Raw genomic sequence first — 27,989 nt, forward strand, 5'->3', positions numbered from 1 at the left:
TAGTAAAGCACTGTATTGTATAAATACAGGATGCAAGTTTCCACCTCAATGCTTGCTGTAATTTTCAAACAGACAAAAGCTGCTATTTCAGGGTGCCATTACTGTCACTAACTACACATTTTGTATTGTCATCTTAACGGTTGGCCTCAAGTGCTTGTCATGTGCCATAAATAGGTGGACAGCTATTGCTTGGAATTGTTTGTGTATCCAACGCATGTGACATTTGTGTGAGCACCAGCTTGCTGAAAGCTGATAGGCTGTTCTCTTCTGTTCATGCTCTGGCTGTATTGTGTTGGGCATGTGCAGAGAATGTCAGCCGGACAGAGCTGAGGAGCGGCCTCGTTTGAAGAATGTCACTTGTCGTCTTCTCTAAATACATCAGTGTGCATTTTTGAAGTCGTCTGTCAGCTGTGGGTCTGACGTTGCGGAACAGTTAGCTCTTCACGAGGTAAATGACCTGAGGCGACACGAGGTAGCCGTAGATGTGATCTGTGCTTCCCTGTTACAAATTCAGTTAAACGTTAAAATTAATGTTGTGCAGAAGTCTGCTGGCTTTGGTGTCCCCTGACTTTTCATCTGGAACCACAGTGAGGTTGACTCTGGTTTTCATGGAAACGCTTATTGTCTGGATTGCCATGAAATTTAGTACAGACATCCATGCCTTCAAGATGGAACTCAACTGGAATACCTTTGGTAATCCCCTGACTTTACCCAGCACCATCATTGTGCAGCATTCTAACATGCACAACAAAGATGGTGAACATCGGCATGTTAAAACTGTCATTGTGAGCGTGTCTGCGTACTGTAGCTACCACCATTGCGCCCAAGTGCAGCCTCACAGAGCCCCTAACGTGACTTCAGACTCTGAGTCTTGTTTGTCTTTTGCGTGACGCATTTGGTTTTCTCTATTTTATTTGGCTTCTTTCTCAAGGCCATCAGGGCGTTTGCTCGGTCTATCTCTCTCTCAATCCCTTGTCAGTTCCAGTTGTTCCTGTTGGGGCAGAACACCTGACTATTTTTATAGTGTGGACTTCAGTGACCTCAAGTTATTTCCCAGCACTGCTTCCTCCAAACCCGCCCGAGCATAAGCCCAGATAACTGTGTGGGTGTGCAAAACCTTTAGGGGATTTTTGCGTCGAAGTTTCCCAGTAGGCTGTGTAATAACAACACCGTCACGATTCCATTTTCATGACCGCAGGAGGGCTAGAAGCACATCCATGTGCTTCGAATGGGGATGCTTAAATAAATATTGACGAAGAACTACTGCTTTCAAATTAGGTCAGCCCTCACCATAAACACCATGCCTTGCTTTATTCTTATCTGCAAAAATGTTGGACTGTAGCACTTTATTCTATTCAAAAACAGCTGGTTCCAGTGTTTAATTTCTTTACATGGAATTAACAAGTTGAACTGCATGCTGTAACATTATATGAAATTACTCTGAAATTGATTTTGTTATTGCTGATCATTAATTTCTTATTTGTAACTTAGACACTTTTATCAAAGCGTTTCACTGTAAAAGTCACTACTCCTTGGTGAGAAGCCCACCTTTTTGGACTGTTTTTGTTCAGGAAGCTTGGCAGTTTTAATGTTGACAGTTCTAGACTTATCTTATCGAGCTGGTTTTAATCTTTGCTACGGTCTGTTGGTTTGGTAACTTCTGCTGTGAAAAACAAAATCTTGCCGGGAAAGTCAGAGCCACACGGAAAGCTCAGGCCATCTTGCTGGACCCCTAGCACCCTTTTACATCATGAGATTAGTTTGCTTCCATAGAGGCAGAGTTTTACCTCCCTACAGGTGCAACGAACAGATACATGAGGTCTTATTCCTTCAGCTGTGGGCTTTTCAGACCAATGTGGTTCGGCTTGTGACCAGTGATGAATGTGATAAAGTTCCCTTTTCTTTTCCCCACTGACCTCAATGATGGTTGTGTTGACAAATGACAACTGACAGCAGTGAGGTAGGCGTCAACCTGTACTTGTGTTTATTGTGTAGGCATGTATACAGTGCATGGACCACCTTAGTTTACTTATTTATTGTATTTGTTATTGACTGCTGTCTGCAAGACAAATTGCCCTTCAGGGACATTAAAGTTTTACTTAACACACAGACAATTTGTCAACCACTGTAATAGTTTATGTACTGTCACTCAATATAATGAGTTGCTTAAGTTTCTAAAGGCTACATACATGTAAAGAGCGTAGTCATTAGTCTGCTGGTATGTTGTAAAAAGATTCTTCTCATAGACAGTTCTTCAGCTTGGGTTTGCTGGCCACGTCACAGCTCGCTCAAATGACAGGCGGCTTAATGCTTGCACGAAGCAATTTACTGTCAATAAACTTTTCGAGGGTGTGTTCAGAGACCGCAAGGATGCAATCACAACATGAAGGCAGAAATAAAAAGCATCATACTAAAGGTGTTTTATAAAGCACTGTGACCGTGGGAGTTAACCGACACATTGCAAGCAGCAACGTCTGTCATACTGACGCATTGTCTGGAGAGCAGCCAGCTGTCACAGCCCCAGGCCCAGCATTGTTCCCCTGTGTCTCTCTGTTTTGTTTTCTGTGTGCGCGTCTCATTCCTGTCTTGTCACTCAGCTGTCTTTGCTGTTGGATCCCTGCTCATCACACGCACCTGTCTGCAATCAGCCCGTCGTCTCTGCCAGTCTGCTCACCTGCAGCTCATCAGCACGCAGCGTTTAAACCCCGGCTCTGCTCCCACTCGTCACCAAAATTGTCTCAGCTTCTATGGTAGCTACACCTCTAGGCCAAATCGAAGCATATTCTTAGTGATTGGTGTCTTCACCTTTAGTATTATGAATCAGTCTCTCTGTGTCCCCGGACATAACATGGCTGCCAGTCTCCCTGCCTGCCGGCAACCTCCTAGCCTCCAAGTAATCCACGCCTAACAACGCTTCCCCTCAGTCCCTCTGCCCACACCAGTGCCTCAAGGCTTCCCCCTGTCCTGCTAACCTCCAGTCAGCCAGCCTTCAGCCTGCTTGTCACCAGCAAGCCAGCCTTCAGCCCCCACCCTGCTCTCCAGTCTTCTTCCCCTAGGCCGCAATAAATCTTAACTTCACCTCACCTGTGTCCCGTCAGTTTGGCTGCACCCTGCCACCGCTTCATAACATGCAGGTGTCGGTTGTGTATTCTCGCCATCCGCTCTGTTATTCTGTTTTTCCTCATGCTTCATGGGATGAGATGAGGGAACTGGGTCCTATCTGTTCACATCAGACTGGACATACACACTGTACACATTTCACTGCACTGCTGACGAACAGCCACAAACTGTCATGGCTACGATGGCTGCTCAGCTTCAGCCATCATAGCCATTATAATGGCTAATATAACACAGATTAAAAACAGTTTGAGATAGTTTGGGCCCATATAGTCAGTGTCCCCTCAGTGTTGCATGACTGGGGAGATTATCGTTGTAACCTTTTCCCCTGAAATGCACCACTGAACGACAACAGTGCAATTCAGCTCAAAATACTTTGGGAGCCTGTTTTTCTCTGGGCCCTGCAGTCGACTCAGTGGGTAGACTGAAGAGGTTTAAACAGTGATTTATCAGTCCATAGTATGCGCAGCGAATATTCCGACAGTGCTAACCCTCGACTAACCTATTTCTATTCTGAGTTTTTAAGAATAGCTTTGCAACAAGTACCTGTTCCCATTTAAATCTGTGCAGATTTTGATGCTAAGCTTCCAGCTTTCTTTTACCAGAGACTAGTGATTCCTCACATTCCTATTCAACTGTTGCTCTGATGTGTCTGTCTCTTGATGCCCTTCCATTTATTAGACTAGTCGAGCCATTGTACAGCATTTGTTTCTCACGTGTAAGACTTTTTTTTTGCAAACCCTTCGTATGAAATAAAATGTATTTGTAAAGATGCCTCTTTTTATCCTACACACACACACACACACACAATTATTTAAAAGACCAGACAGTATACAAATAATAATACCATATAAAATTATTGTTTGATTAACAGTATTAGGAAATGCTAGTTATACATATTCATTACTACTTTAAAAATAACACTGTTTTCTTTATCTAATGTTTTCCCCAAGGCTCTATGCAGATTTTTAGTCACATGGAATTGTTCTCAGTGCTTCATCATCATTACAATGTACTGGTCACCCAAGTATAAAGAGAATATATGAGTGATTGTAAAGCATGCATTGAACAGCAGAATATATTAAAGGACAAAGCTGGTGTTATCCTTTGTTTTTCTCACTGCCAACAAACCCCATGAAAAGACCAAAACCAAAAATGTGTATTTCTGGCTCTCATGAATGTGTGCTGGCTTGTCGTTGTACGGAAGTCAGTGCATTTATTTTGCAGCAGCATCCTCGTGTGCAAATGATTTACGCAACATATTGATCACATGTTTATCCCATGAATCTGTCCTGCATCCTTCAGGTGACTGTGGAGTCGTAATCTCACATATTAGGAAACAGCTACTCATGAAAAGACACAGAACAGACAGAGCAGAAAAGGACCATAAACAATACTGTAATGCTGTACATTGCGGGATTGTCTGAAAACCTCAGGAGGATTTTCAACAAACACCACATCCCTGTGCACTTCGAGCCCGGTAAGACCCTGAGGCAGAAGCTCGTTTACCCTGAGGACAAAACACCCAGGCACAAACAGAGCATCTACATATGAAGGACGAGGGACAGTCATTTGAGGACAATGCATCGTTTTACACTGAAAGGTGTTTCTGATACTTTGTCCACCTCATTTATTTACATACTATACAGAGCAGTGGACGTATCAGAAACATGCGATCTACCGTAAACAGGATTCACTTGAGCTGAGGGAGAACAAAGGAGACAGAGGAAATATCACAAAATTTCCACAATGCAGGATTTTTCTTTTCTTTCTCTTCTTCCTTTTCTTCTTCTTCCTCTTCTTCTTCTCGGCATCGTCTGCAGTTTTGGTTAATTTATATACAATATATATAAAAACAACAAATCACATAAATATGATATGAATTATTTTCCATTTTAAAAAGAATTCATGTGTCACAGCAGCACTATGAGGCTTCAGCAGTGTGAGCTAGTCATATCAAGGGATTCACTTCTAAAGAGAGTGCTTTTAGTAGCACTTTATAAGAAGGATACAAATCATACAATCACATGATGCTTTGCTAATGATTGACCCGCCATGATTTAATCCATGAATAGATGCAGGTGGCATCATGAATTCCTGTCACTCACCATTAACAAATGATGCAGTCACACTAAAAGACCAGTTTTATTGAAAAAAAAAAATCATATTTCTGAGAGACGGTACTGTTCTGCTTTCAGAGAGCAATTAAATGTGGATTTAAAAATAAAGTTTAAGTCTTATGTAACTGGAATCCAGGTGTCACGTTTCAGGTAATGTATGAGCACACTTGCTATTGCGCTAAACAATTTTTGCTGGGGTACTGGCTAATGAGAGTGCTGCGTGTCATTGTAGGAGAGGGTTGGTGATTGTTGACACTACTCTTGTATTCAAAAAGAAACAACGTCTTTAGTTCCTACAGCAAGCAGCGTGACTGCACAACACAGACGTTACATAATGGCATAATGCAGATATGTGGCTGTATTGCTGCGCCCCTGTGAGCCAGAGTGCAGCCTCCTATAAGGCCGCTCAGCCCCGAACTGAAGCTGCACAATCAGCCTACTTCTCAAAACTTATCTTTTCAGAAAGGATTTTTATCAATGCTAGCACACTGTTTTTTTCCAACATGTATTATTCTTTTTTTTTATTGTCTTAGTTGTTAGGATTTGTATTCTATTTCATTTTTGTGTTGTTTTTCATTGACCTTTGCCTCATTTCGGCGGAAACGTTTTAATCCAGGCCTATTTATGCTTTCTATCAACCCCCATAGACTGGCAGTCACATTTTCATAACAGAACCAAACCAGAGTTGTTACGTATGCATCACGATGCAAAATATTAAACGCCGAAAATGCCTTGTCATTGTTTTTTTTTAACTTGATAATGAGATTCCTCAGCATTTGCTGCTGAAATGCCTTGAAAAGCAAAGTTTCACACCAGCTTCTATCACAAAGTGGTCCTAAATTCAGGCCGATAGGTGGATGAGTGGCAGGAGGTCGAAAGTGTGTCGAAAATGCAGTTCTGGGCATAAAACGGAAATCTCAACACCAAATCAACACATCATCTCGCTGCTGTTTATACATACCTAACTGTTATTATTGTAACTAAAATTTACTGTACTTTTTGCACTGGGGAATTTACAGTCTGTGTTTTTAATAGAAACCACAAATATGAGAATGATGCATTTAAACTGTGCGCAATCAAGATCAACTTTATGAATCCCCAGCTGGGGGAATTTGGTAGCATCAATAAAAATAGTTAATAGCAAAGGCAATAGAAAACAAAAAATACAGAATACAAAATGAGAAGCTGACTATGTATATGTACATTTTGGACAAAAGACAATAGAAAATATATTGCCAATGGAAAGTAGAAATATTGAAAAAGAACTGCACAGGGATTGAAACAAAAATTGCACTTGGTTATGGATAAATTAAGTACTTGCTCTGTTGAACAGTAGGTAAATATGTGTCACAGTGGAAATAAAAATACATACATGCATGGTGTAGTATTTAAGGAAACAGAAATGTAATATTGCACATCTTATAGCATGTATGAGGAAGAATGTTTTACAGTGCAAAGAAAAAACAGTATGTGTGTGTGAACACAGAGTGACATTATACAACGCCTGAGTTGAATAATGGCTGTTGCAATGAAGGACCTGCGGTAGCGTTCCTTCTTGCAGGGTGGATGCAGCAGTCTGTTGCTGAAGGAGTTGCTGAGGGCCCTCACTGTGTCATGCAGAGGGTGGGAGGGGTTGTCAGTGATCGATGTCAGCTTAGCTAACATCCTCCTCTCAGCTACATCCTCAGAGGGCGGTCCAGGACAGAGACGGCTCTCCTGACCAGTCTGTTCAGTCTTTTTCTGTCCCTCTGAGAGCGTCCACAGCCCCAGCAGACCACTGTATAGAAGACTGCAGATTTTAACTGTGTCCTACATACTCCAAAAAGCCTCAGCCTTCTCGGCACAAATGAAAACATATGTTCAGTCTAGAACACTCTTGTTGGTCCCGGGGAAGACCCAGGACACGCTGGAGGGACACTCGGCTGGCCTGGGAACACCTCGGGGCCCCCCCGGAAGAGCTGGAGGAAGTGTCTGGGGAGAGGGAAGTCTGGGCATCCCTGCTTAGACTGCTGCCCCCGCAACCCCCACATAAGCGGAAGAAAATGGATGGATGGATGGATGGTTTTCCATATAAATTGGGCATATTGCCAAATATTGAATATATTTACAACATGTTGTAAATAGACATGACTTTGTCTGTTTCCTGATGCGTATACTGACAAAATGTCAGAGTAAATTTGTTCTATGATGTCTTGTCAGAAGTAAATACTATATTTTTTACATATTCTTTACATATGCTGTTGAATGAAACTGGTGTGGGCTATGATTTGATCATAGAGGTCAAAGGAGTTTTCTAAGAATGTCTCAAAGAGTCTTTCTACACATGTGGTGAAGAAGCAGAAGCAAACATAAATAAGATAAGATAAATACAATAAATGACACAATATAAATATGTACAATTACCATTGTCTAAGCAAACATATTTGAATGTAAACTCTCAGATCTTTTTAACATTTCTGTATTGGGTCCCTTTCAGAAACACTTTTGGAGTACTTTTTTAGAAAATCAAAAGGAATGGTAAAGAGATTTTAAAGAGTATGTTAAAGTATCCTGTAGCCTCCACGTTTCTCCATCAGTGCTAGCGTATGCAGCAGTGATCGCTGGGATGATCTGCTGCTCGTCATTGCTGTCTGAGCAAAGGTGACTTTCATAACACAGGTGAAGGAGGAAGAAGACAGTGCTGAGAGACAATAGCAGATCAGTTCAAAAGAAGAAAAGGGAGGCGCACCACCAAAGCAGTCAATGTCTGCTGAGTTTCATATTCTATTCGAATGTCTTCACTGACGTATTTCCGCCATTGATCTTTGTGACGGCATTAATGGTGTTTTAACAGCAGATCCTTCGGACAACTCGGGGCAATGACATAATTCAGCTCAGGTGTACAGCAGACCACACCCAAAAGGGGAAACGACTCTCACATAGCTACAAGAGGCAAGGTAGTAACTTGAACAATACGCAATCTATCACCCGGTAGATGCAAAAAATGGTGAAACCTATATCCTGGCTTTAAATACTAAGCGTACTTTAATTACCAACACCTTATTGTGATTTACATCTCTTAACTTGATCTCACTCCCTTTCGTACGCGGTGTCAGCCCTGATACAAGACATGGACATTTATGTTCACCAACAGAGCAGGTCCTGCAAGTTGGCTGCCACAGCTGTAAACTGCATGGCAATATAACAATTTCTGTATGCTTTTTTTTTAACATGCCCGATTCTAATGTGTAACAGGGATCATTTTTTATTGCCTGTTAGTAATTGTTCATTATCACCTTTGATGTCCATTGTTCTTCGTTACACAACTTTTAAGTGACACTCCATTATACATGAGGAATTTGCAGTAGTACAATAGTGTCCATTGGCAGCTTTTCAGGGTGTGGCTGTACAAGCACTCTAATGCTGTGACAGCTGGATGCAACAGATCTAAATGTGTCTGCTAAGGTAGTCTAATACATATTGCTTTCAGAGGTGAGGCTTTATTTGACATTCAGACATTCAGTGATTCATTCATTTGACCTAATATATATCAATATCAAATACAACATAAAAATGGGTTCTGATTGGAAGCAAAACAGTATAACTGTTTTTTTTTTATTATTATATTATGTCGGGTCGTTTACATGCTGCGTAGATTAAATATGTTTTTGTCTTCAGACAACTGTACTATTCATGTGTGGGAAAAATACTCTGATATTGCACATGAGGGAATTTGTCAGTTTTGTGGTGCAATCCACTAGGAAGTGTTGTACAACCCTGATAAATTAGGATGCTGTGCAAAACTTAAATAAAGCAGAAAAACACAAATCATCAAATGAACTGTGTTCACAAAGTGGTGAACCTCGCTCCATCCTCGCTTGTGAACGACTGAGCCTTTCGAGGATGCTCCTTTCATACCCAATCATGATACTATCACCTGTTACCGATCAACCTGTTTACCTGTGGAATGATCCAAACAGGTGTTTTTGGAGCGTTCCACAACTTTCCCAGTCGTTTGTTACTCCTGTCCAGACTTTGAAACATGTTGCCGCATCACATTCAGAATAAGCAGATATTCACTGAAATCAATGAGGCTGATGTCTTTGTACTTTCTTTTCAATTGATTAAATGTCAAAATGGATTAGCAAATAATGACACAGTTTTATTAATGGTTTACACAGCGTCCCAACTGTTTTGGAATTGGCATTTTACTTATTAAATAAATCCTGTAGTTTTGAAGCTGCCAATCTACAGCTGTGTTACAGCATTACAGACATAAAATCATCAAGATCCAGGTGTTGAGCCGGTGTTTGCTTCATCTTTGCTCATAACTGCAATAAACCTTCATCGTCTCTCAATTTTTACACAATATCATATCTACTGTATTTACTGTATTCAGTTAATACTGTCATTCTGTTTCTCCGTATTGTGATTTTGCTGCTTCTGTAAATTCTGTATATATGATACCTATTCCCTGTCTGTCCAACCAGGAAGACAGATTTATTCCCTCTCTTCCTGTCCGTCTAGGATTTCCTCTTTTGGTCCATTTTCAATTCTGTGTCATGTGTCATACAGATTGTAGTATCATGAGCCTCCCGTAACCATTTTGTGCATCATAAAAGACACATTATATTCACAAATCCGAGCACACATTAGGAAACATTGATGTTGCATAAATTTGTGTAATTGAGTACGTATTTGAAGCAGGGACATACAATTAGTTTGATTTTTGATTGACTGAACAGCATGATACAATTCTTTCTATGCGGTACCTAAAATGATATTTGTTTGCATAGACAAACATCTTGTTTACATAAGTTATTGAATGTTATTTCAAAAAAGGAAAGGGTACTACTGTAAAAATACTGCAGTAATTTATTCTTTTGAATTGATTAGAATCACATGTGATACCATAGCTCAGTGGGGTTTGGCAGGTTTGCAGAGCAAATTACCATCAATTATCGGACTGGGTGTGTATATCCGTTCTGGAATCTGAGAAAAGATAATATAATCTGATAGTCAGCACTTGTTGGATCACTTTTTGACTTTGTTTTTGGACATGAAACAGACTGGCTTTGTTTTTCTTCCCATTGCCTTGATGAGCTCTAGCAGACTACAGACGGACAAGAATTAATGTCTCTATTTCAGTCGAATATGCAGGTAGATCAAATTCTTCTGCAAAAATCAAACATAAGACTCAACAATTCAGTTTGTAGCTCCTTAATTGTGGAGCCCGGGGTGACCACAGAGAGTAAAAATATAAATTTAGGCCAGGTTTTACTACATCAAACACTTGAAATGGTGTCGTTGGCACACAAGGTACCACCTTGTACCACCACTCCACCTGTTTGGCTAATTCGAGGGCACAAGAAGACTGCTCTCTACTTCCAAGCAAACTCTACTCCTGATTCGGTTGTAAGCTCTGGAAAAAGTTAGTTGCTACTATTTCCAAGGTCAAGAGTCAAAACATGATAATATTATTAACATATCCTGTAATTTAGCTTGCATTAGTATCAATATATGACGTTATATTGTAATATACCCGTAGAGTGCTAAACATATAATAATTGCTCACTTGGCGCATATTGTACCCACTGCACTGCACACTAATCATTCATCAAGGTCCAAAAATAATTCTTATCATAACATTTTTCAGAGGCTGTTGTTGTTGCAAATGGGACTCATACTTGTGTAACTGACGCAGGTGTTTCTTATGTGTGTTCTTTGTCTTTCCAGCGAACACACCTTTGAGGAGTTATGACAAAACAGAATCACGCTGCCAATCTAAGCTCCTTCATAGTGGCTGTTGTGTCTTTGTTGTGTGACTGAGAGGAGGGTACACTAACTAGGAGAGGAAGGCACATCAATGACTCATTGCTCATTAATAAAACCAGCATATCTTCTTCTTATCAGGAAAATAATAATAATAAAATAATAATCGGTGCCTATCTACCTATGTATTTGTTCAAATAACAAGGAAGACAGTTGCTGTCACTAAGTACAGTAGGGAAAATGCCAACATGTCAGCAGTGTAAATCATTGCTTGTTCCTTTTTTCATCTTTTACGTCAAAGCAGGCATGACGGTGTGTCAAACCCCTACTGTCCTACCATTCCAGATCAGTTAACCGTGGAACTTGTGTCTAAAATTAGTTGCGTTTATGTTTGTCTCTTGCTGTGATGAGTTGAATATTGTGTGTGTGATTGTGTGTCTGCTGACAAAACGCAGGACTTGATGCTTTAAGTCCAGCTGTACAGTACAAAGCAGCTGGCAACGTGCTACAGCTGCAAATAATAATTAATCAATTAATTAATTGATAAAGAGCCGACTGGTGAAAGGCTTAATTGAAGGAACTATGTCATTTGTAGGTAGACAGTCTAAACCAGGACAGTGCTAACTGTAAAGGCAAAAAAACATGCAAGCCACGTAGTAGAGTAGAGTAGTAGAAGAATTAGATGAGTGCTAGGAAGTAAGCAGTGATCAAGCTTTTGCTTCTGGATGAACCAGTACCTTGTGCTGATCATTGCGTGGGAGACTACATTGTCAAGTCAAGGCAAATTTGATTTATACAGCCCAAAATCACAAATACCAATTTGGCCAATTTGGTGGGTCTGGGGCAATGATCCAGATCATTACCAAATGTCTGGATGAGGCACCCCAAGGCCAGGAGAGAGAGGGAGGTTCCTAGCCGGCCGATGGTCCAGCAGAGAAGTGCTTTAGTGGAAAGAGAGCTGAAAGAGGAGTAAAACTAGAGAGCTACAGAGCAGCAAGAGAGAGAAGAATGTAGAAAGGTACAGCCTGTCAGCTTTACTCAAAGAGTGCAGTGTTTAATGCGCTGATCAAAATAGAGACTAGCAACAAATATTAGATTCTTGGCTGTTAAACTTTAAAAAGTCACATAGTGGTTGAGAGTTACTTCTTCAAACTGGTGCCTACGTCGAGTAGGGCCAATGACCAGCGCATCAGTTTATCAGATTTTAGAAGCAGGAAATTACAAGACATCCAGTTTTCACCTCAGACAAGCAGACCTCTAAATATGTGCTTTTAGAATGATCATCTGCCTTAACATGCACATCCAGCTGAGTATCTTCAGCGTTGCAGTTGGAAATGCCCATGAGGTGAAATATGTTGAGAGAGAAGCAAAGGGCCAAGAACAGAGCCCTGATGTTCTCCATATTCCACACCAGTAAATACTGATGTTACTGAATGCTGAATATTATTATTAGAGGAAACACACTGTGTTCTTTCGGATAGGTAGGCCTATGACCACGTGAGAGCCAGAGCAGAAATGCCAAATTGGCTTTCAATCAGGTCTGGTAGTGTGTCATGATCTATGGCATCAAATGCTGCACTGTATGCACTATTTCCCTGGCTGGACATATCAACTAAGCTAGTGCACTTGACATTCCCACTTACTATAAATGTAGCAGGCTTCCTAATCACCTGAGGCCTACCAAGCACGACATGCTTATTTTCAAACCTGCTCTAAACACCTATATATATTTCTAGATAAAATAGTGACGCTGACTCTAGTAGGATAAACTCACAGCAAGTGGGGGCACCCCCAGAAAGAATGCCAGTTATCCACGAAAGCAAAGCCCTGCTCCTTACAATGACATGCCAACCAGGGGTTCGTTTCCTTAATCCCACTGCGCATCTCATCATTACCTCCACGGGTAAGGGATCATAGACAATGAACTGATGCCAAGTCATCTTGCTGGCAACTTCAAGTGTCCTGCGTCCATTGTGACCTGTTATGCATGTTTGAAATAGCAAGGATGCTTTCATTACTCACACTGCATTGTATCTTGATCTCTCAACTCTCCACACCTTTTTACATTGTGCCCTGCTTCATCCCTTTCAAATGGAAATGATGTACAGCAGAACAAGTCCTGCGAGTTGCGTCAGTTATGCTTAAAAAAGCAAGAATTTCTCCACTCGTCCACAAAAACCTCACTCACTGAATGGAAGCCTTCACTTCAACTTTCTGACTCGAGAAGCTAAGGTGGCTTCTGGTGCCTTCGTCTGGTGCCTTCATTCGCGTCTTCAACCTTTCATTGAATAATTGCTGTGAATATAACAACACTGCTGCACAGTTGGACTTGGGACTCCATTGGGGTAAGGAAGCAAATATTAATATTGGCATGGCTGCATACAACTCTACATTTAAAATCACTTTGTATCACCAATGTCTACTTTGCATCTGCTAATTTTCTGTACTTAAAGGTTGCAAATAAGGAACACATTTTTCATTTGGATTTTATTAATTCATCAATTTAATCTTTTTTTTTTTCAATGTTAGCACATACATGCACACATACTACATTTGAAATGGTTGTTTTCTATGCTACGTTTTTTGGCTGTTATTTGAATTGTGTTATTATTAATTATGTTATCAGAGGAACTCTAATTTCTGCAATCCATGCTTTTCCTTCCATATGGGTCCTGCTTTTAAATTGCAATTTATTGCTCAGGCACAACTTTGATTTCAATTGCACCATTATACCAGATCTTGTTAAAGAACAATAAATAAATAACAAAAAAAGAAAAAATCCTGACAAATGCGACAACAATAAATGCAACGGAAGGATGTGACAGTTCAAAATATAATATAGCCTTAAGACTAATAGATTGCAATGCCTGGCTTGTCAGGGTGTGGCTGCCCTGCAAGCTGAGCTCTGTCAGCTGAATGAATTTACGTGCAAAGCAAAATGTCTTGTACTGCAGCAGCTAAGATAACCTAATTTCAATTACTTATGATATGCTGCTTTATTTTTAATCATATACATAGATTTATTACGTGAAAATGAAAAGATGGCTTCTTATTGGAGAAAATATGAAAGCCTTGAAATGTATCTGATACAAATTACTTCACATATAGCTGCATAATTATTAGATAATAACAAAATGTTAAAGTCCTGAAGCTGCTGAGTCAGAGTCCAGACCACAATCCAATTAAGACAGCATGACTTCTCTTAATTATAATCTTGGCTCTTGATAATTATCTTGAAAATTGTCTTGACCATTATTTGTTATTTAGTCATTCTCTACGGAGCTGGATATCAGTATGATGTGACAAATCAGGTTTAAAACCTGATGATCTTATTTCTGGTTTTGGACTATATAAAAAGTAGTGAACAACAGGCTTAGCTGCTGACAAGCTTATGTATGCCTTTACAGTGTAAAAGCAAAATTGACTGTTTTTTTAAATGGAGTCTAGCTTTGATAAGCAAGTCTATTCAATTAAATTCAATTCAGTTTTATTTGTATAGCGCCAAATCACAACCGAAGTTGTCTGAGGACGCTTTGCATATACAGCAGGTACAGACCAAACTTTTTATCAACAGAGACCCACCAATTCCCTCATGAGAAAGCACTTGACGACAGTGGCAAGGAACAACTTCCTTTTAGCAGGCAGAAATATTAATTGTCTGGGTAGGTGGGTGGGAGGGTTGGACAATGAAATTCTTGACCAGTCTACACCTGCGGTTGGAATCTTGAACAGTCCCAGAGTTGTGACACTACTTTGTCAAAGTTACCCAAAACTTGTCTCTCCAGAATGTCAGCATACCTGATTCAGTATGCCCCACAGTTACAATGTGTTACCAGTGTGTTTAATCTCCTTTAAGCATCAGCTAAATCATGAGGATGATTGTATCGGTGACTCACTGCCACGCAGAGGCAGAGGATAGAAAACTGTCGCAACCAGAGTGATTCAGGCAAAAGCGCTCTTGTTGCGTAATTAGGGTTCAAGCCCCCAAGGGCTCAGAAAACAGAACAGGGCCAGATTGTGGCACTGTAATTAGTGTCCAAAAATGCATTTTTGGAAAGACCAGGCCACTCATACCATAAGTCCAATTGACTTGAAATTAGACACACAGTTAAGCTCAATGTGCTCTAAAAAACAGCCTGGCTTTGTAGGAAAAGGCCATATCTCTTTAACAATTTGTCAAGTTAGTCATAAATCTGGGTAAAAATAATTGCTTGTGGCTACAATTGAAGTTGAGTTGCTTGTCCATTGGTAAACATACTGCAGCCAAAACTAAAGCAGGCTAACAGATCAGTCATGCAATGAACCCTACCTTCACAAATGTACTTTTCTGTGTTTGTTGAAACTGTATTGGAGAGGTGTTGATTCAACTGGGGTGGGCAAAATCTCAGAAGTATCTCTCAGTATAATGTAGTGCCTAATAAACTGAGTGCATATTAGAATGGCATATATATATATATGTGTATGTGTTCTGCATACTAATTGATGATGATAATTTCTTAATATGTCACAGGAACCACACACAAAGCGGATGGGACCCCTCATATTCCTCCTGCTATTAGCAGGTATTTGTTGTGGAGCATGCTTCTAAGCGTGTGTGTGTGTGTGTGTGTGTGTGTGTCTGTGTGTGTGTGTGAGAGAGAGAGAGAGAGAGAGACAGAGAGAGAGAGTGAGAGAGAGAGAGGAGAAGATGAAGGCAGACTGTGATTTATAATACAAAAATAACATTATTTTGAACTGGATTCAAAATAGTTCTGATCATTGTGACATTTCTTCCTACAGGACAAGTGGGAACAATGTCAGCTACAACTGCTAATGCAACAACAGGTAAAACTATGATACTACTTTGCATTCTTTTAAGACAACAGGAACAAATGGATAAATAAAATGTGCATCAGAAAAAAAGGCTAAATGTAATGTATTCAAAAGGTGTCACATGCAAGCTATTAGCTATCTTTATTGACCTGTCATCGAGCGTAGCAGGTGGATTCAGCAATTTTGTCCAAACCAAAACACGTACTTTCATTATCAAATAATTTGTATTACTTTACATAACCAATATGTGGAGATTGAGAAATACTTTCGTTTAGGTTGATCTAAATCCGCTGGGTAAAAACCAATAATGGTTATTACTGAAAAATTACTTTTAAAAGTTACTTTTTTAAGAGTGAAAGTATATGTGGTGACCTGTTTTTAAAGGTACATATTATGCAGGCCATTTGATATAGCTTGGAGATGAGTGCAGAATAAGAGAAAGTACTGAGAAAAGGGCTAACAAATTGTTGCTTTTGGTCATTACATGGGGTTTGTTGACTATAAAAAATATTTAAAGTTGCCAGCCATATTGTCTACAGTTAATTCACCAAAATGTAACGACAAATCCAACTTAATTTGTCATGTGAGGTGCACATGACCTCACCACCAACTAAAGCACCTCATCACCTACCTCAGCCGTGACAATGTCATCTCCAGTTATTTTGTGTCTGTTGTGTTTCATGACTATACAGAGCTTGCAGATCCCAATAGAAAAATGTGGTTTTGGCTGCTTTTTGAAAAAAAAACACTTTTTACAAAAAAAAGGGAAAAACTAAAAACTAATACTGAAAGAGAGTAGCATTTTTACAATGGTATGTACTGTTCATCATCAGTCACCCCAACATCAGCAACATTCAACGCAACCTCACCATTGGTCAACATGACCTCATCGCCAGTCAACTCAACATCACCATCAGTCAACCCAACATCACCATCGGTCAACATGACCTCACCGCCAGTCAACTCAACATCACCATCGGTCAACGTGACCTCAACGCCAGTCAACTCAACATCACCATCGGTCAACATGACCTCACCGCCAGTCAATCCAACATCACCATCGGTCAACGTGACCTCACCGCCAGTTAACTCAACATCACCATCGGTCAACGTGACCTCACCGCCAGTCAACCCAACCTCACCATCGGTCAACGTGACCTCACCGCCAGTCAACTCAACATCACCATCGGTCAACATGACCTCACCGCCAGTCAACTCAACATCACCATCAGTCAACCCAACATCACCATCGGTCAACATGACCTCACCGCCAGTCAACTCAACATCACCATCGGTCAACGTGACCTCAACGCCAGTCAACTCAACATCACCATCGGTCAACATGACCTCACCGCCAGTCAATCCAACATCACCATCGGTCAACGTGACCTCACCGCCAGTTAACTCAACATCACCATCGGTCAACGTGACCTCACCGCCAGTCAACCCAACCTCACCATCGGTCAACATGACCTCATCGCCAGTCAACTCAACATCACCATCGGTCAACATGACCTCACCGCCAGTCAACTCAACATCACCATCAGTCAACCCAACATCACCATCGGTCAACATGACCTCACCGCCAGTCAACTCAACATCACCATCGGTCAACGTGACCTCACCGCCAGTCAATCCAACATCACCATCGGTCAACGTGACCTCACCGCCAGTCAACTCAACATCACCATCGGTCAACGTGACCTCACCGCCAGTCAACCCAACATCACCATCAGTCAACGTGACCTCACCGCCAGTCAACTCAACATCACCTTCAGTCAACGTGACCTCACCGCCAGTCAATCCAACATCACCATCGGTCAACGTGACCTCACCGCCAGTTAACTCAACATCACCTTCAGTCAACGTGACCTCACCGCCAGTCAACCCAACATCACCATCGGTCAACATGACCTCACCGCCAGTCAACTCAACATCATCACAACCAGTCACCACAATGCCATTACAAGGTAATGCAACCTCACAAACTTCACCGCCAACTGTCAATAAAAACTTATCATTTTCTAGCTACAATGACTGATAGACTAAAAAATGTGGCTACAATATGTGTCTTTGTAGCATTGCTAGCACTGAGTGCAATTTCTTAATGCTGCTTGACTTGCTCTAATGTCATATTTATGATCAATATTGAATTAATTTCTAGGTAATGCAAGCTCCCCACCTGTAAGTACAACATCAGCAGGACCAAGAATCACAACTATTGGCACTCCAGATACAACCACAACACCTGCCCCACCGCCAGAGCCAAAAATTGAGTTGGGATTTAAGCTGCAAGAAAATTTTACATCAGATCTTCATAACCAATCCTCACCAAAGTTCCTGAAGTTGAAAAGCACAGTGACCAAAGTTGTAAGTTCATATAATGGATTACTTACTTACACTACAATCAGATTCCAAATCATGCACAAGAAAAGTTTAGATAACAGAATTTCAAAAGATGTTGTTTTCATGAAGCTTTTAACAAGGTTCTCAAATGAGATGAAACTTTGATTCTTGTAAAGGGGCTGAGTTGTCCACACACTGTAGCAGGTAAAAGCATAAAGGTTAATACAAATACATTGGTATTTAATTTCATTTAAAAAAAATGAACAAATATAACTGAGAATAGTGCACACACGTGTAACATATGGCATCATATTTTCAATACTCAAGTTTGAGATGGAGGTAAGACATGTCCATACCAGCATATTTAGAGATGTGAGTTTTTACATCTGACCCACAAGCATTTTTGAAGTGACAATGTGGCTAATACCACAAACAAATGATTGTTCTGTTTGAAGAGGAGAAATACAACTTCTTTTCAAACAGTAATGACCATGCATGAATGAACATGAAATAAAAAAAGACATTGATATTATGCCTCAACTATTCCACATAGACAAAAGATGGGATAGTTGAGGCATAATATCAACTTGGGACTTATTGTATTGTATTTTGACTGTTTTTTTTTTTTTCATAAAATACCGCCACAGCTCAACGAGGTTTATACAGCAAAATATGGACCCAGTTTCAATCGATCTGTTGTCAAAAAATTCAGGTATGCAACCTTGCTTCTTCTATTACATTAAGTATATTAAAATATATTTGTCTCAGCTTGAAAAAAGACAATTATTAATAAAGACTGTTGTGCCTTTTATTTCTTGATTACTGGATGCTTTACTCTGTTGTAGATGGACAGTGTTGGGATTCCATCAATTAATTTAATTTTTTCTTTGATTTAAAAATAAATTATACATGTCATGAGACTACAACGTTTAACAATAGCCCAATCAGTCTACAGCATGCAATGATTAATTCAAAACTTTGTAAAAATGAATCCTGCTACAGTCAAGGATCCATTGTGGCAGACGTTGAGCTGATATTCAATGAGGGGAATACACTGCCAAATGCCACTTCAGCAGCTGACACTTTGGTTGAGGCTGCTTCCTCCTCAAACTTTTCCCTGAGTGTCAACACATCATCTATAACTGCAACTGGTAAGTTGGTTTGATTATCCCTTAACTTTGGAAATGTTTATAACATCCACATACAATATATTTGTCTCAACAAAATAATTGAATTTAGATTGCCAATGTGTTTAAAATGTACACAATTTATGACACCAAAACTTAAATTTTTAGTTGTGCAGACACCAACCGAAGCTCCTGCCACACCTTCAACTTTGACAAGTACAACTCCTTTGCCAGGTAAAAAAAAACATACTTTTCCCATTTTTTGCAAACTCTCTTTAATATAGAGCCTCCAAAATACTGAAAAACATTATTGTTTTATCTTGCGCGGACAAGTTTTTATCATGTTCACACAAGATACTTGTGTACATACTTGTCCATGCACAACATATGATCCAGATAATTCATACATTCAATGAACTTGTTCACTTTTAACCTCAACATCAACTTCACCACCAGACAACCCAACCTCATCATCGGTCATCCCAACCTCACCACCAGTCAACATGACCTCACTGCCGTCAGTCAATATGACCTCGCCACCAGTCAACCCAACTTCACAACCCACTAACCTGACCTCACCACCAATTAACCCAACCTCATCACCCACTAACGCGACCTCGCCACCGGTCAACCCAACTTCACCACCAGTCAACATGACCTCACTGCTGCCAGTCAATATGACCTCGCCAGCAGTCAACCCCACTTCACAACCCACTAATGTGACCTCACCACCAATTAACCCAACCTCATCACCCACTAACGCGACCTCGCCACCGGTCAACCCAACTTCACCACCAGTCAACATGACCTCACTGCTGCCAGTCAATATGACCTCGCCAGCAGTCAACCCCACTTCACAACCCACTAATGTGACCTCGCCTCCAGTCAACCCAACTTCATCACCCGTCAACATGACCTCACCACCCATCAACCTAACTTCACCACCAGTCAACATGACCGTCACCACAACACCTTTGCCAGGTAATGCAACCTCTCCCAAAATCAATACATATCTTTTCCATTTTCATTATGACAACTGAAAACTTCGCCAACAGTCAATGCAATATTATAATTTTTTTCATCTAAAATGACTGGTACACTAAGAATGTAGCTCCAGTGTGTCTTGTTTATAGCATTGCTTGTATAGTCATGGAGTTTGTTTTGCTCTAATGTCACATTTATTAATCTGAATTATATTTATAAATATTGAATATATTTCTAGGTAATGCAACCTCCCCACCTGTAAGTGGAACATCAACGTCACCGAGAACCACAACTATTGGTGTTCCAGATACAACCGCAACAGCCGCCCCACCAGCAGAGCCAAAAATTAATTTGAAATTTAGTTTGATTCAAACTTTTGTAGCAGCACTCAGTGACAAATTCTCACCAGAGTTTCAGCAGTTAAAGGGCACCATAGAAACAGCTGTAAGTTAATATCTTTTCTATTACTTTTTATTCTTTGCATCTTTCCACAATCAAAAAATCATGCATGAAAAGTTTAGATGACAGAACTTGTTTGTTGTCCAGACATTGTGTAAGGTAATAGCATGTACAAGAGAAAATGCGGCTCATGTCATGTGGCATCATCAACTTTCTTGTCTCATTTGTATATATCTTTTTAAATACAATTCCTTTACAGCTCAACTCCATCTATAAAACAAAATTTGGATCTAGCTTCAACCGAACTGTCATCAATGGCTTCAGGTATGAAACTTTGCTTGTTAATTGCATTTTAAAAAGTTGTTGATACTTATTTGCTAATGTATTGATATTTTGGGAGTTTTTAAAGGAAACAAAGAGGTGTGACTTTTCTTTCATGAGTCTGTTATCATATGTTTTAACATACATATTAGAAAGGAAAGTTCAGATTTTTGTCGACAGATTTAAATGGTTCTTGTATTCATAAATATTCCACTCATCCTTGTCATGGAGCCTTAGTTGAAAACAATTGCCACAATAGACAAATAAGATTATAACATTAAAATTTTCTCTCAAAAATACTTGTGTTACAGTCCAGGATCCGTTGTGGTCAATGCTGATCTGATATTCAACAATGAGACGACTCTACCAAATGCCAGTTCTGCGGCTAACACTTTACAGACTGCTGCCAACAGCTCTAATTTTACCCTCAGTGTCAACGCATCATCTATTACTGCAACCAGTAAGACATTATATCATTACCAAATGTCACATTTTGTAAAGGATTACTACAATCACATGCTGAGTGTATGACAAGAATCTATTTAAGAGACAGCAAAATTGCATTTGATTATTGTTATTTTCAGTTGTGTCAGAACCAACTCAAGCCCCAGTCACAGCTGAACCTTCAACACTGATGAATACATCGCCCTCACCAGGTATAATCATGACACAACCAGTTCATATGATTTTAATTCTATTCAGTTTTAACAGATCAAACATTCTCACTAAATCACTACTAAACACAACTGCAATACAATTATCACAATTCTGTTAATCTTGCTATCATAATCATCTAATTCCAGTAACCAAGTGAAATAAATATCTAATCATTTCCAGTTGATGGAGTAAGATGACTCAGGATTATTCTGTTTTAAAGACATCAGTGGTTTTAGGCACTGATCAGTTTTGAGGGAAATGTTTTATTTAATTAATTGAGTCAAAACAATTGCACCAACTTCATCACCAGTCAACATGACCTCACCATTACTCATTTTAACCTCAGCACCAGTAAGCCCAACCTCACCACCAGCCAACATGACCTCACCACCACTCAACGTAACCTCCCCACCACTCAACGTAACATCACCACCACTCAACGTAACCTCGCCACCAGTAAGCCCAACCTCACCACCAGCCAACATGACCTCACCACCACTCAACATAACCTCGCCACCACTCAACGTAACCTCGCCACCAGTAAGCCCAACCTCACCACCAGCCAACATGACCTCGCCACCACTCAATGTAACCTCCCCACCACTCAACGTAACATCACCACCACTCAACGTAACCTCGCCACCAGTAAGCCCAACCTCACCACCAGCCAACATGACCTCACCACCACTCAACGTAACCTCGCCACCAGTAAGCCCAACCTCACCACCAGCCAACATGACCTCACCACCACTCAACGTAACCTTGCCACCACTCAACGTAACCTCGCCACCAGTAAGCCCAACCTCACCACCAGCCAACATGACCTCGCCACCACTCAACGTAACCTCACCACCAGCCAACATGACCTCTCCACCACTCAATGTGACCTCACTACCAGTAAGCCCAACCTCACCACCAGCCAACATGACCTCGCCACCACTCAACGTAACCTCACCACCAGCCAACATGACCTCTCCACCACTCAATGTGACCTCACCACCAGTAAGCCCAACCTCACCACCAGCCAACATGACCTCTCCACCACTCAACGTAACCTCACCACCAGTAAGCCCAACCTCACCACCAGCCAACATGACCTCGCCACCACTCAACGTAACCTCACCACCAGTAAGCCCAACCTCACCACCAGCCAACTTGACCTCACCACCACTCAGCATAACCTCACCAGCAGTCAACATGACCTCACCACCCCTCAACACAACCACGGTCCAACCAATGTCCACCATGTCACCGCCAGGTAATGCCAGTCCCCCACACTCAATATATCTCTATAGCAATTGATGCTCCTTACATAATTGCAAACTTGTACAATTTGATACCAGTTCATATCTAACATACTTTTAGGTAATGTAACCTCCCCACCAGTCATTGGGACATCAACACAACCAGTTATCACAACTGGTGCTCCGACCACAACAGCTGCCCCACCAGAATCAAGGATCGTGCTGGGATTTAAGTTGGAGCAAACCTTTACATCACAACTTGCAGACAAACTCTCTAAAGAGTTCAAGGAATTAGCAAACCAAATAAAAGCAGTAGTAAGTACACTAACAATTCTTATCCCTAATTAGTTTTGCACTGGCCAAAGAATAAGTAATATACGGTTTATATTACAGTATATGTAACCCAAAATCTCAACACTCTGAAAAGGTTTATCCCTCAGAAAAGTTTGAAAACATTTTTGTAGCAATGGCAAGATGTTTACACAGGGGATGGAAAAGTTCTCTGAGATCAACATTAGGAACTTCTCCAACCTTATCACTTATTGTAGATGCTTGTGGCATTAACAATCAAGTGATAAATTGTAAAAGTAGGCTAGCTAGAGCTGGGCAAATCTATGACTGTTTGAGTACAGTTTGATGTAAAACAAATGAGTATACAGATGGACAGTGAAGACATGGATTATGCAGCTTTGACATAAAACTGGAGAATGAATAATGAAAATTATATAGTGTAGTAATAGCAATCCTCTCACAACTCTCATCCTTATTTTTAGATGTTACTTTAACTGTTTGTCAATTTACTTTCTCCAGCTTGATGCTATCTTTAAACTGAGATTTGGAAACCGTTTCAGTGGAGCTGTGATCAAATCTTTCAGGTATGACATTAATCTCTTTATGTAACATTTGAGAAACAAAATAATATGTTTTCTTTTTTTAAAGCTCTGCACATAGCACTGTGTTATTCCACTGTGCACTGTTGGTCTGTCAACAAATTCAAGTGTAAGATAGCCTTATCTAGATATTTAGAAGCACTGTTGTTTTTAGGCTATGGGTGCATTCAAAAATGTATGTTGTTTTCAAGTCAGATTGTTCTTTTGCTTAATTAATAATTTTGTCATGATAAAATGGCTGTAGTGTATCATCATTTCGTACTGAGGTGTCACAAATAACTGGCAAGAATAAATATAATATAAAAATACCTTCTCTTACAGACAAGGTTCAGTTGTGGTAGATTCTGAGCTGATATTTAGTAACGCCAGCTCAGTGCCAGAACCTACTGATGCAGCAAATGCTCTGGTGGAGGCAGCGTCGAACAGCTCCAACTTCTCCCTTCCACTGAATGTATCAAGCGTTGTCGCAACAAGTAAGAGTTGTTTAATATGTTTTGTTTTTTATGAAATATAGTCAGTTTGACAGCACTTATTAATGCTCCCAAAGCTTTTGCAAATTCTACACCAATCTGAATTTCCTTGTTACAGAAATTAATACATCAGAACCCACATCTTCTCCGACTACACCCATCACCTCAGCTGTTCCAACTGCTGCATCGACAGCAGCTCCTAACGCTACTGCAGCTCCCAATGCTACAGAGGCTCCAACTGCTGCTCCAAATGCAACAGATGCCCCAACAGCAGCTCCTAATGCTACATCTGGCATGACTGCCGCTCCTAACGCAACAGGCGCCTCCACTGCTGCACCAGCTTCTTCAGCCAACACTGCATCAACAAATCCCCCTACATCCAGTGAGGGAACCCTGGGTCTTCAGTTTAGTCTCAACCAAACATTTACATCAGATCTCTCCAATTCATCCTCAGCAGCATATCAGGCTTTAGCTACACAAGTGACCCAAGAGGTAAGATGCCAACCCACTATCATAGCATGCTTTTTACTCCAAAACCCTTCCGTGAGAATTGTTTGAAATAAAACTACAGCACTTAAAACCAGTGACACATTGAAATATTCAGTAAATGTAACTTTTTGGAAACAAATCTGATCATCATGCACACTGAATAGACTCATATTGATAACGTTCTTGCACGTAACTGTCACTCTGAAGCTTAAATTTAAACTTTATTTAAATACCTCTTATTCCTTTTTTCATGTAAAAGAAACATTTAAGATAGAAGCCCCAACATCAAACATAACAAAACTGGTATATTTATTGTAAGTCATTAAATTGCAAATTAATGTAATATTGTCTTTCAGGTAAACAAAGCGGGTAAAAAGCTGTTTGGATCATCCTTCAGTCGCACCATCGTAAACGGTTTCACGTAAGACTATATTTCAATCACTGATTTGATTTTTCTGCACATTTGCCAGTGACTTGCTTTTAAACTGTGTTGCGTTTTCTCTTTGTCATTGTAGAAATGGATCAGTTGTTGTCAACACAACCCTTGTGTTCACCAATAAAACCTCAGTTCCCTTGGCAAGCAATGCAACTTCCCAACTCGGCAGTGAACTCACGAGCAACTCTACCTCCCTGAACATTTTACCAGGCACCGTTCTTGCAAGTAAGTAATTGGAGACAGAGAAATCAACTAAATTAATCTGTTCAAAGCCAGTGCATGCTACAGTGTCATATTAATTAATAAACCATTGTTACTGGTACAGCTTCTTCTGCTGCTGCTTCCACTGCAACTCCTACTGCAACAGCTGCTGCTACTGCAACAGCTAACGCTACTGCAACAGCTGCCCCTACTGCAGCTCCAACGGCAACAGCTGCCCCTACTGCAGCTCCAACGGCAACAGCTGCCCCTACTGCATCTCCAACTACTCCAACCACAACTACTACAGAAGCCACCACCACTGCATCAACAAATCCTCCTACATCCAGTGAGGGAACCCTCGGCCTTACATTTAGTCTCGACCAAACATTTACATCAGATCTCTCCAGCTCAACCACCGAAGCGTTTCAGACTTTAGCTAAAAAAGTGGTGAAAGAGGTAAGATGTCTATGCACTATAACAGTGTGCTTCTCACAACAAAACCTACTATTGCAATAAATTGACATTTTACTTTACCAGTAATATTTCACAGGCATAATAAGACAAAGACACATCTTCTAAACATAACTGCAGAAGTCTTTGAAACTTAATAAGTATATGAAAAATAAATAAAAATATATATTACATTATGGGAAATACATCTGATCAGCAAGCATATATACTATAATAACACTCACATTGCATTTTTGCATTGATTTTGATTAATCATTCAGTCTGTCCCTACAATTTTCATTGGGAAAAAGACACGCCCGAATATTATTCTTGGAATTCCTGTTATTCCCTCCAAACAGAACAAAACACATTAACTAAGGGCTCTCACTGCTTAAAATTTTGACCAAACACGACATATCAGCTATCATCATATCAGTAAGCCTACAGTAAAATTCTGCATGAGCTTTGTAACTTATAGAGCTAGAAGAATTATTATTGTAATTTCAATTCAAAGTTTAGCACTGCTCCTGCCTTGCAGGGCAATAGGGGAAACGGGCAATTTTGGTGAGCTGTTCATTGATGCTTGCAGCCATTTGTTGTGTTTGCAATTGTAAATAACAGTAAAGTTGTCTTTCAGGTGAACAGAGCGGGTTCAAAGCTGTATCAAACTTACAGTCGGTCCTTTGTCAACACCTTCAAGTGAGACTGAATTTCCACCACTGACTAACTATTGCTCGACATTTGGCATCCACAGGCTTTTAAATAGTGTTGCTTTCTCTCTCTGTCACTGTAGGAACGGTTCAGTGGTTACCAATATGACCCTCGTGTTCAGTGATAAAAATTCGGTTCCTGCAGTAAGCGATGCTACTTCAAAATTCGGCACTGAACTTACCGGCAGCTCTTCCACCCTGAACGTTATACCAGGCAGCGTTTCTGCATGTGAGTTATTGGAGACTTAAAAGTCAAACTTTCTAATTTATGGTTTCATTTATTTTTTCTAATATATAATCAAATGCATGTCAATTCTCTGGTAATTTTTGAATATGAAAGATACGGGCTTAAGGTTGGAATGAAGCTTCCTTTTAAGTCTGCATTTTGAACTTGTGAAGTTATTTTCAGTCCAGACAATTTTACCGACTAATACCTCTCTTCTTTCTAATATTTCAGTCTCAACGTCGACAAGCAGTGCTCCTCGGCCCACAATTGGCTCATTGGCAGTCTTTTCACTAACACTGCTGGCTGTGGCACAGATGCTGATAGACATTTAGGGTCCCCTGTACAGATACACTGGCTTGGACAATCGCTTTTACTCTGCTATCAAGTGTGGAAAAAGCAATGTAGAACAAAAAGAAGGCATAACAAGTGTGCATTTGATGTTTACCCACACAATGTCATGTGGTAAAAAGATGTGTACTCTGTGTCAAAAATTTAGAAAATTTCTCAGTATTTCCAGCATTTGATGTTACAATCACTGTTTTGATTAAATTTTATTTAAAGAACTAATCATTAAGATTGTAATACTATATATTTTATACTTTTCGGGCATTGTTGTAGCAGTTGCCATTCAGTTTACTTGTTTTGTAAATGCTTCTTCTTCTTTGTATGCTATTTTTCATGTGGCATTGTTAACATTTAAAAAATGCCAACACATATGTTAGAGGATAATGTATTATATATTTATTTCCAGTTAAAAGCATTGTAAGATTCAGCAGGACACAATTTGCATCCAATGCCATTGTTCAGTGATGAAGGAAATGTGCAGCTCAGGCTGTAGAGGAGACATGATCTTGATGCTGGAGAACAATGATTCATATTACGTCTGAGACCTGTCATTAATGTTGTTAGCATATTTAACCATGAAGACGACCTCTACTTAACAATATGTAGTTTTAGGTGGGTTACCGTAACAACACCGCAGGTACCATGTAACAATACCATAGGGAAAGAAATTGCCATTGAAAATAATGTTGGGTTTTGCAGAATTATCCAGTATCAAGTGAATAGTTTGGCTATAGTGGATTGCTGAATTCTAGTACAAAAGTGTCTTGGTCCTGTCATAACTTTTAGAAAGATTATTTAAAGATTTTAATTAACAGATACAACAGAATACTGATTCTTCCTGTATATGTTTGAGAAGGGGAATAATAAAAATGCGCATCTTTGAAAATGGCCTGA

General features: G+C 40.1%; 1 protein-coding gene across 2 annotated transcripts; it reads left to right on the forward strand.

Annotated features, from left to right (window-relative positions):
* The first annotated feature begins 13,172 nt into the window (after window positions 1-13,172).
* LOC121627653 (mucin-2-like) lies at window positions 13,173-27,981 on the forward strand. 2 transcript variants are annotated; one of them, XM_041966690.1, is made up of 25 exons: window positions 13,174-13,333; window positions 15,499-15,550; window positions 15,768-15,812; window positions 16,634-17,641; window positions 17,726-17,770; window positions 17,965-18,170; window positions 18,794-18,858; window positions 19,149-19,297; window positions 19,442-19,507; window positions 19,730-20,254; window positions 20,496-20,701; window positions 20,916-20,980; window positions 21,289-21,437; window positions 21,562-21,633; window positions 21,981-22,892; window positions 23,000-23,193; window positions 23,689-23,753; window positions 24,090-24,241; window positions 24,357-24,730; window positions 25,084-25,148; window positions 25,243-25,388; window positions 25,489-25,820; window positions 26,452-26,513; window positions 26,608-26,753; window positions 26,982-27,981. In XM_041966690.1, exons 2-25 carry the CDS (start codon window positions 15,517-15,519, stop codon window positions 27,080-27,082), a joined length of 5,184 nt encoding a protein of 1,727 aa, XP_041822624.1. In that variant the 5' UTR covers window positions 13,174-13,333; window positions 15,499-15,516; the 3' UTR covers window positions 27,083-27,981. The 2 variants fall into 2 exon arrangements, with proteins under 2 accessions (XP_041822616.1, XP_041822624.1); XM_041966682.1 differs by having other exon boundaries at window positions 13,173-13,333; window positions 16,634-17,770.
* The last annotated feature ends 8 nt before the right edge of the window (window positions 27,982-27,989 follow it).

Source organism: Chelmon rostratus, chromosome 3 (genome assembly GCF_017976325.1).
Source record: "Chelmon rostratus isolate fCheRos1 chromosome 3, fCheRos1.pri, whole genome shotgun sequence".
NCBI classification, from domain to species: Eukaryota; Metazoa; Chordata; class Actinopteri; order Chaetodontiformes; family Chaetodontidae; genus Chelmon; species Chelmon rostratus.